At 47.8% G+C, this 9,893-nt stretch overlaps 1 protein-coding gene across 1 annotated transcript; it reads right to left on the reverse strand.

Annotated features, from left to right (window-relative positions):
• Nucleotides 1-5,643: 5,643 nt before the first annotated feature.
• LOC146180599 (endothelin-converting enzyme 1-like) lies at nt 5,644-9,047 on the reverse strand. The gene is made up of 2 exons (XM_084577706.1): nt 8,160-9,047; nt 5,644-6,111 (listed from the first exon to the last, which is right to left on the reverse strand). Exons 1-2 carry the CDS (start codon nt 9,045-9,047, stop codon nt 5,644-5,646), a joined length of 1,356 nt encoding a protein of 451 aa, XP_084433832.1.
• Between the last annotated feature and the right edge of the window lie 846 nt (nt 9,048-9,893).

Raw genomic sequence — 9,893 nt, forward strand, 5'->3', positions numbered from 1 at the left:
CATCAAAGGTCCCATCTGCAGATTAACACGTTTATGACCAATTCCCAAAGTACACTCGCCTTCTTCGTCTATTTCCATTTTTGTGACCTTGCTATAAATTTCCTGCGACATTAGACAGTAGTCGATGGTCGTCTGCCTGTTGCAGAATTCCCACGTAATTTGGCCTTCACGTTTTGTTTCTCTATTTACTATAACTAGATCGTGTCGCTCACAGAAATCTAGCATTAGCTTCCCGTTACAATCCGTGCATCCATCGAGATCGTCGATGCTGCCGTTCATGTCCCCCGGTAGAATATTTCCGGCCCCGTCTCCAAACTGGCTTATATCGTCACTGAGACATTCAACGAGACCCTTGTTTTCCTGCCTGCATTGGTGTCCTGTTCCTAAATAAACTACCCCTAGCCATGTCCTTATGCCGGCAATTTTTCCTGAACCCCAGATATGTTCTTTGCAAGATGATTTAATTATTTGCCAGTTTGTTCCCTGGTGTATCAACATACCTACCCCTCCACCCTTTTCTTCCGTTCTCGTTCTGTTGCACCCCTCCCAGACGTAGCCTTCTATAAACGGCGGATCTTCTAGATCCCTGAGATGAGTCTCGCATAGAGCGTACACGCCTATTTCGTCATCCTTCAACAGCTGTTCTTTTTCCAGCCATTTCGCTGTCTTTCTACCTCCTTGAATGATTACGTAGCTGATCCTAGTAATTAATCGTTTTTGTACTTCTGTCTCGACCTCCTTTTTTTTTAGTCGATATTTATTGCCTCAGGGCATCAGTAGGTTATGAGATGAATGATGAATAAATGATCAAATGAATGGAAAATGGTTGGCTGATTTTATGATGTCCAGAAGTGAGCGATGATGAGGTCCCTGCGTCCAAGTGACGTATGAGGCAGGATTGGTTGCTGAAAGGCCAGCTATGCTCAGGTGCCGGATTCGTGTTGGCTTGAGTGCTGGGCAGTCCCACAGCAAGTGGTGGATGTCGGCCTCGACATCTTCGTTGTTACAGATCGGGCATCCTGGGCGAGTACATAAGTGTTGGAAGTATGACCACGTCCTAGTTACTGCTGGTGTAAGGGCAACACCGACCCGGATCCTCCTAAGCGCAACCTCCTCTGCACGGGTGAGACCGCGGGGAAGGGATATCGCACACGGAGGGATAAGTGCACGTGTGCGACGCCGGAGGTGCTCCTTTCTTGACAAAAGGAGGGTAGCGTCGTCGACTTCGAGAAGCCGTGGGTTGATGCGTCTTGGTTCACGAGGCGGGTTGCAAAATCAGCTTGACTCTGGGAAGGCAGCAGATCCCGTGGGACCCACTCAATGCGTACTGATTGTGGGATGCACGGCGCAAGCTGGTGGATGTCCTGGCAAATTTTAGGGCAGCGGCTGACACGTCGCAGCAGACGTACTGCTCGAAGTGCGTCAGTGCGGATGACAACGTGGGCTGTAGGGAGCATGGTTATAGAAGTCACGGAGCTAAGTGCCTCCTGAACTGCCACAAGCTCGAAGTTTCTTGTATTTGGGTGCCTGATAGAGAGAGACGAATTGGATTTGAGGCAAGTTTACGGCGTCCCCAGCGGTTGGCGACTGACGTGTATGAAGTTTTACACACAGAAAGTTGAAGGCCAATGGAGGATGCGTAATCAGAGGTTACGTCTAATGCTGACTGAAGGGCGGCCTCTTGAGTGAGAAGATCATGGTGAGTGCTCCATACCGTGATATCATCTGCGTACTGCAAAAACTTGATTTCAGGAATATCATGTAAGCGCCACGCCAATGGGATGAAAGTAATATTGAACAACGTCGGAGACAATACTGATCCCTGGGGCACGCCACGTAGTGAAACGAATGAACCAACAGTGTCACCGCTGAGGCGTATTGCAAATTTTCTCCCGTCCAAAAATGATGCAAAAAAGTGCGTACTCTCGGAGGGAAATGAAGCATGTCAATGGCATTCAGGATTGCAGCATGACTGATGTTGTCATATGCCTTTTCAACATCCATTGCTAATATGGTACGTACATTGCGGCTGCGGGTAGATGATAGAACTGCTGATGCCAAGACAGCCATTTTGTTGGGGCTCAGCCTCCGCTATTACACTTTCTTCTGCTTCACTTCTAACTACCTCTGTGCACGGAATCCTCGCGGACCCCCTAAAACAGCTACAGCCCTGCCTGCCAGGCGCCAGCCGATCTCTGCTCCCACCCTTCTGTTAAAATGAATGCCATCTCGCTGAAAAGCCCTACCAAAACCTGCTTTATGCACCTCCCTGTTTACCTCAACCACTTCGAAACGCTTCTCCAGGCTTAACTTTCTTATGTCCTGATTAACTGTCACCACGTCCTTTTCCAGTTTTCTGTTCAATCCTAGCACCTCCGGCACTGCGCATAAAACTATCTGCGCTTGCTGTGCTATCTCCATGATATCTTCAACTCCCTTAGATAAACTCTCCACCAGTCCTGCAGCGTCACCATTTAGAACATCGTTTAGCCCCGCGGCTACTATCACCATACTGCGCTCTGCGTAATTCTTCAACAGCCTATTTTTACTCTCTTTCAGCACTGCCCTCATTGTCATCCCTGGGAAGGTTCCAACTAACACTCGCTTATCACCCTTTACACGTTCCAAGATATTTCGCTTGCACCTGCTCATGTTAGAATCTCCGGCGATAAGCACCTGGGCATTCTCTCTCCCTCTCCCAACTGTTGGATCCTGCTTTCGGTTATCTGTGTCCTTCTCTCTGGGATTTTCATTCCTTACTTCATTTTTTTTCCGCCTTCTTAGTAGCTGCTTCTAAATAACTGTGTCGGTTCGGATCCGCCTTACCTACTTTGCTTATGCCTTTGATGCCAGTGCTGGTCCCAGCCACGTGGCCCGCACTGGAATGTTCGTCCTCGTTGGTTCCAAGGATAATGTCGGCCCTTTTTCTTTTCCATTTGAGGAAGCTGTCCAAGCAGTTTGATTTCCTGTCCTTAACAAACCTAATTCATTTTTCAAAGGATTCCACGCACGACACCAGACTGACCTTTTCTAGTTCAAAGCCAGCGAGGAGACCAAATAAGCGCACTTTATGAGTGACAAAACTTATTTCAATAAAAATTTCTGTTGACAGCGCACGTACAAAGGCAACGTATATGCGTATCCCCAGTTATTACGAAAGCAGTAACGACGTGTCCGCGCTGTCCTCAATAACATGTCATAGCCCACGAAGCTACAGAACGTCCGCGTGTTCTACTCTAATTGAAATAGCAAAAAATTGCATTAAAAGTCGCTCGAAAAAATACCTGACCAAAAAGCGTCCCAAGCTAAACCTCAAGTTCGTTCTGCCCTGGAAACTTCTAGTGACGATAGTCAGTGGTCTAACGGTCTACGTACAGAACGTGATGGGATAAATACATGCAGGTGAAAGGAATATTCAAAGAACACCTGCAATTTTTTGTGCTGGACCTGTCGTACGAATCAAAAGCAGAGTACATGTGAGCCGCGACACTCGTATTCATTTTAACTATCAAATTTTGTAATGGATCAATGCCAGCGGGGTCGTTCGCCGCATTACTCCGCTCGTTGCTTTTTGCTTCTCTCTCTGCCGGAGATCCAGAAGGTTGGGAATACATGTGTCACGGTGTTCTAGCACTTTTTTTCCAAGCACATGTGGCTAGCTTCACACTGAAATCCCAACAAATAATTATACGTCGCATTTCACAATCTCACGAATATTTTTTTATTTCGCACTTCTTGAATTGCGTTTTTGTGCTGTCCCCGCTGTGTTGTACCGGTTAAACTGTTGCCGCCCCACATCACGCACGTGCAGCTTAAAATGAGTCGCCGGTTTGAGACGAGTGCATGACATTGTTCCACCATCATGGCCGCCCTGGCTTCGCCTCCGCCGCTTCGTAAGTGGGAGAGTTTTCTTTATTTACATTGCTAAATTCTGGTAGGAAGCTAGATGCAACCAAGATGATGCCCCCCTTTAAGACGAATTCAGAAGGCGTATATGCGACCGCGCTAACTGGCCTGCTCACCTGCCCCTTATAACTCGACAGTGAGCAGTTTGACCACATCAACTGGGCAACTCCTAATAGGCACTGTGCGTCAGAAACTGTCCTTACCAATAAAGATTCCCAAATGAGATTGTCATGCCACTTGTGGCAGGGAGCGGAACTTCTTTGCCCTGTGCAAAACAATTATGTAGCCGTGGAGGAAGGAAACAATTAGGCAGATACTGTTACGTCCCCGTTTTTGGAGCCGCATTTGAAGGCTCTCACTCTCTAATAATTCACACGTCTGTGGCGTCTCAGCATGTTTTGCGCATGTGCCGCGGAGGCCAGAGCAAGCAGACGATCTCGCGTTGCGCCGGGCTGCCGCCAGCTGTCGCCTGCTTCCAAACTGAATTACTACGGCGTGTTGCATTATATAAACGCGCAGGAATGAAGACCAACACTCGCTGTTGGCCTCCAAAACCTAGCACCATCCACGAAACGCAACGACTGCATATAAATGAGAATTCCGAACTCTACCTGGCCGGCTCTGTCAATAGAATAGTCTATACATGAATGACGCAGACGACGCAAGAGACGAAGCCAGCACGTGATTTGAACCATATTTTTTATGTAACTTTTTCAGCGAAGACATTTTGTATTTTTTCTTTCCTCCGTGTATGTGAGGAAGAAAGGGGAGTGGACGGCAGTCACCTAATGGAGGCGCAGACATTGTGGACCTCGCAAGGTGACTACAGAAAAATAGGCGAGGCTCAGTGCGGAGTTTGGCCGCCGGCACAGAACCCTAGCTCTGTGTTCAGTCCATCTGGATACTATTACCCCCATGTTAAGGAGTGGCAGCTGCGGCCAAATGACACCAGGATGCCCACGACAGCCAAAACGGGTTTTTAAGAAGGCTTCAATTTATTAAATAAAACATGCAATGAAAAACTGTCAGCTATACGTCCCTACCAAAGTCTGGTATGTTCTGTGCAAGGCTAGAACAACACTTGAGTCTACATTCCAAAAGCTGCCAAAAAAAGGAACCTTGCATACCAACACTTGTTAACAAAACACATCCAAGGTTCACAGCGCCATTACCGGCGTTCAAAGAAACTTCTTCGACAAGAAATTACACTAGTATAACAGTTCAGTTTCTTACAGTCCATCGATCTTCAACCACTGTAGGGGCATTCATTAAAATGCGTTTCAGAAAGACTGGGGCGTAGCCCTTTTGCGAGACTACACGGTGCTTATTCTCACTACATGAATCTGACAGAGCAGAAGAGACACTCAAGGCGAAAAAAAGGGACGGTCAATAAATTTGCAGCATTGCTCTCCGCCAAATAATAAATTAAAGAAACATTACCAGGGCTTTAACATCGTAGTGAGACAAATAAAAATAAAGGAATCACTACCGAACGCTCAATAGAAGCAGACTTGACAAAGCATTGTGACGAAAAGAACACGAGGGCTACTCGGACGCATATACACTGAGCGGATGCCCCAAATCAAATTTTCGCCCCTCGATCAGTAGAAAAGAGGTGAGCTAGCAAAAAACTAAATACAAGGCTAAATATCTGCTTTGCGAAGTGCTGGTCGCATCAACGCAACTTCCGCGAATATCCATGACAAACCCCATGCGACAACCGATTCGCCTGAACCATCAGAAGAAGGTGCACTTGTGCTCCGGGTTCATGTGGGACCCGGCGGGACATGCGAAGGCTTTGGCGAATGGTTCAAAGTTGCGCATGGCTTCGGTGCATTCAGGCGACACGTATCGGTTGTTGGCTGTCTGCCAGCAAGTCACGTGGCAGGCCGTCAGGAAGAAGACCTGCTCGGCACTATATTCCTCCATTCCCCGCAGACGCTCGTCGCGATCTTCGTTCCGGAAGTGGAGGTAGGCCGTGTGCGCGATCTTCAGCGCCGGAAGGAGAGGGAAGAGAGCCGTTACATTGTCACCGGAAGTGGCGTTGGGTGTACACCGGCCCAACTCCCATAGGGTTCGCCCTGGAGAGCCAATATTGCGGGTGCTCTCTTCGCCGGTGCTGATCGCCGCTGAAGTCGGAGTCCACGGAGTCTGGGTCGCGTCGTCGCTGAGCAGAACCGTAAGCGCGTTGATAGTGCGGACGAGCTGCGATAAAACCTCCTGTTACTTGTGGTTTCTGAACATAGTATTGTTGTTTAAAGTTAGCCACTCTGGTGCTAAGATGCGCATATTAGTAGGAAAACCCCTGGTTATACCTTCATCCTGTAACAGACTCCTTCCTCACGAACTACCTAAAGCGAAATATCACTGACCTTTATCATCCCTCGTAAACAGAATATCAACCTATAAACATACTTTACATGACCTTGAGAATACCACCTCACACGGTCTCATTATACCCACGCCCGTGCAATGTGAAGCGGATATTTTAGAATTAAAATTCGCCCAGCGCAAGACGCTACAGTCTTCAATTATACCTCAGATATCAATGTTTACGCTTATTTGCAGTTGTCCGCTATAAAATGTCATGGTAGAAACATCAGTGCACTGAAAATGTCAACAGTGAATGTACGTATTCAATGATGCGGATACAAGCATGTATCACAGCAACCACATGGTGAGCTTTCGTTCAGCCGGTGCTGGTAACATATACACCGTGCTCCTGTCACGCTGATCACGGTTACCACGCGTGCGATAGGTTGTCCAGCTAAACATCAGTGTGACTTAGTGATGCAGCACTCTTTAAGCCTATTTTAGCTCTAACCAGAATGTATTAAGAAAAAGAGTGGGCATAATTGAGCGCTTCCAATGGCCCTTCAGCTATGTTGAATAGTTTTAATTCCTCGAGAAAATACACAGTGCAACACTAGCGCGTATCCGTTACTATGGCTTGGCAGCGCTATATCCAGCTTATCTATAATGATCTCTGCATTAGAAGGTCGCACGTTCGACGTGTGTTTAGATAATCCTAGTAGGCTACGCTTGCTGACGTGATACAGGAACAACTGCACTGCTAATGTCCTCAGCAAGTTTTTCGCCAGTCCGCCATTAACGTTTGCGATATCCTCCATTATTATCCCTCGGCTTTCGCCAAATAAGATTTTTTCTTGTGCTTTACTCAGGTGAGTAAGCGGCGTTGCATTCCTGGAGTCCGTACGTTTCTTTTTTTTTTTTTTTACCTGGCGCGCTGTTTGAGGACTTCGAGCCACGTCACGTGCCATTTCGTTTTATCTGCGTGCCAAATGAAAGGGAGAGCTCAAATAATTGCAAGGTGCGGAATTGTTGTGCCCTGTTACAAAATGTAGTACGATTTTTCCTATTCTACCATTTTGCCTCCCCATGATGATGCAGCAATCTGGGCAGTTCCCTGCTGTGCGGGATAAGATCCCGGCCGCGGCGGCACCTTTTCTGTGGGGGCGGAACGTATGCCGTCCGTGTGCTGTGTGATGTCAGTGCACGCTAAAGAACCCAGGTGGTCGAAAGTTGCAGAGTCCTTCAATACGGCCTCTTTCCTATCCTGAGTGGCTTTTGGAGGTTAATCGTGTACACACAAAACTATTCCGCCATGTACGAAGCTTCTGATTGTAGCCATGGAGTAATTATGATTAAAGTATAGCTATGATTGCTGTTTTTAGCTCTAGAAGTAACCACTTTCTCCACATTATCTATTTCGTTGCCTTAATAGTGGTGCGAAATAATCATTTCGCTTCATCGCCGACTGTTGCTGCTGTTACAAGTTTGTTGTCCCCGCTGTGTAGGGAGTCAACATATTATGACGTATTCGACCTCTCAACTGTTTCCTTTCTCCTCTTCCTCCTTTTTTCAATGCATTTTTCCCTATTTGATCTTTTTAGTGGTCGTGCTAAGAGTGCATATTTCCCAAGGGAAGAGAATGCTGGGAAATAAATAAATTCTCACAAATTACAGATTAGTATGGACCATTTATCCACCACTCAATAAGAGCTAACAAAAAGAGAGCGAACAATCGGCGCACGTTTCAAAGAAAAACCTTCATAAGCCTCAACATTTTCACAGGAAATATGCGCAGAAGTACAAAGAAAAAAATTCAAAAATGCGGGCCTGTAAAATGTAAAAACATTTTGCTTCTCAGATATATTCCATCGACATGCAAATAATTGAAAAGAACATAATTAGATAAAACATTCGCTAGTAGGAGATGAAGGCCACATTACCTGCATTGCGTACATGAATCCGAGGCCCCCGTAAGCCATGGCATCGGTGCCTTCCTCGTCGTAATACGGGGCTGAAAGGGCAGACACGGAGATGGAAATCACGTTCGTGACGGGGTTGTATGCAGCCAGGTGTGCCGACTGCAAACGGAACAACCGCAGGCTTGCCTGGTACTCTTCACTCCCCAGTGACTTTTGCAGCTGCTCGCGACTCTTGCGCCAGTGTTCGAAGAAACTCTGTGCAGTTCCGTAGTCGCGTCCGTAGAGGCGTTCGAGGCTCCTATTAGTCATGTATTCTTTGAGAGGCCATATCATGGTGCTGGTGTTCTGAAGTCGCGAGGAGGTAGCACGGACTGCTTTGGTGTCCAGGGTGGACAAGGAGCCGACCTCCGCCAGCGCCCTCTTGTGAACGTTGCTCAAAAGGTCCGTAATGGCGAGTCTTTGAGCTTTGAGCACCGGGCTGTTGTCGGCACCAGAGAAAATGACTGTGTACACTAAGGCCGCATTTAATGCACACGACATCGGGAAAAAGAAATTGCCGAGTGGGTGTTTCATGACGAAACTTCGCAGTGTGCTACTTGTGATAGGGCCGAGGAGCCGAATAAACCACAAAGCAGTATGGAAGGTCACTTCCCGTGCTGAATGAGAAGAGAAGAGGATGTGCATGACATCGAGCAGACTCCCGTTGGGGGTGACCAGTGTGTCCTGTTCGGTTAGCGGCGGTTTCGCTTTGAAAACTGATTGGAAGGCGCCGACCCAGTCTCGAGATTTAAGTTTCGGAACAAGCGCTGGTAACTGAAGAATCAATAAATAACGAGGCCTCGGATGTGTTGCGTTGAATAAGAGCGAGAGATTTCCAATTATAGAGCGCTGAATGACAATGCTTGACATTGCGAACTCAGTGAATGCAGGCAAGGCGACTGGGTTCGGAAAAAGGGCGGCTAAGGACGCCCACACGACCTGCGTATATAAGTCTCTGTAGTTATTGATCTCTAAATCAACCTTTTCCGAAAGGAATGACAATCCCGAAGGGCTCATGGACACTGACCTCCGGTGGGCGGTGCCATGCCAAGGCTCTATAAAGTCAAGGAAAAACCACAGTGGTGTGGCCCATAGAACGGACAGCTTAACTAAAACCCGCAAAGGCACTGAGTAATCATCAGGATCCCCAAGCCGAGCGTCAGTAGTATCTAGCAGCCATGGGAACAGCTCCTTGCTCATAAATTCAATGAGGTTTCCCGAGTCGCCAGTGTCTGTAGTGGTGTCTTCTAGGCGAAGGCAGGCGTCCATCATCAGCCTGACTCGTTTTGTTATGGGAATACCGGGCTCCTCGCGAAGCTCTGCCCGTCCCGAGAGCCACCGCGACAAGCGAAAACTCTCTGTGGATGCACCTGCAAAGGTGTCATTGTGCCGCCACCCAGAGCACACGAACTGCCCAAAATCTTCGCAGGCGTCAGAGCTTTTGTATTGTTTCAGGCCCAACAACTGTACGTGATCCAAGCAAGCTAGTGTGTTGCAGCTCACGGGAACATCGTAGGGTCTTGGCGCGGCATTTATAAAGTAGACGACGACTGCGACGACTATGGTGATGACGAACAGCAGGCATGCGATAGTTGCTGCCGTGCCGTGCTTGAAGGTGCCGTGTTTTCTTTCAGGTGACCCGCCAGGCGACGCTGCATACGGAGACCACACGCCACCCTGAGGAAGAACAACACTCTACTTGTGAACTCCACTTTT

This window comes from Amblyomma maculatum, chromosome 8, assembly GCF_055883805.1.
Source record: "Amblyomma maculatum isolate TAMU_Amacu chromosome 8, ASM5588380v1, whole genome shotgun sequence".
Classification (NCBI taxonomy): Eukaryota; Metazoa; Arthropoda; class Arachnida; order Ixodida; family Ixodidae; genus Amblyomma; species Amblyomma maculatum.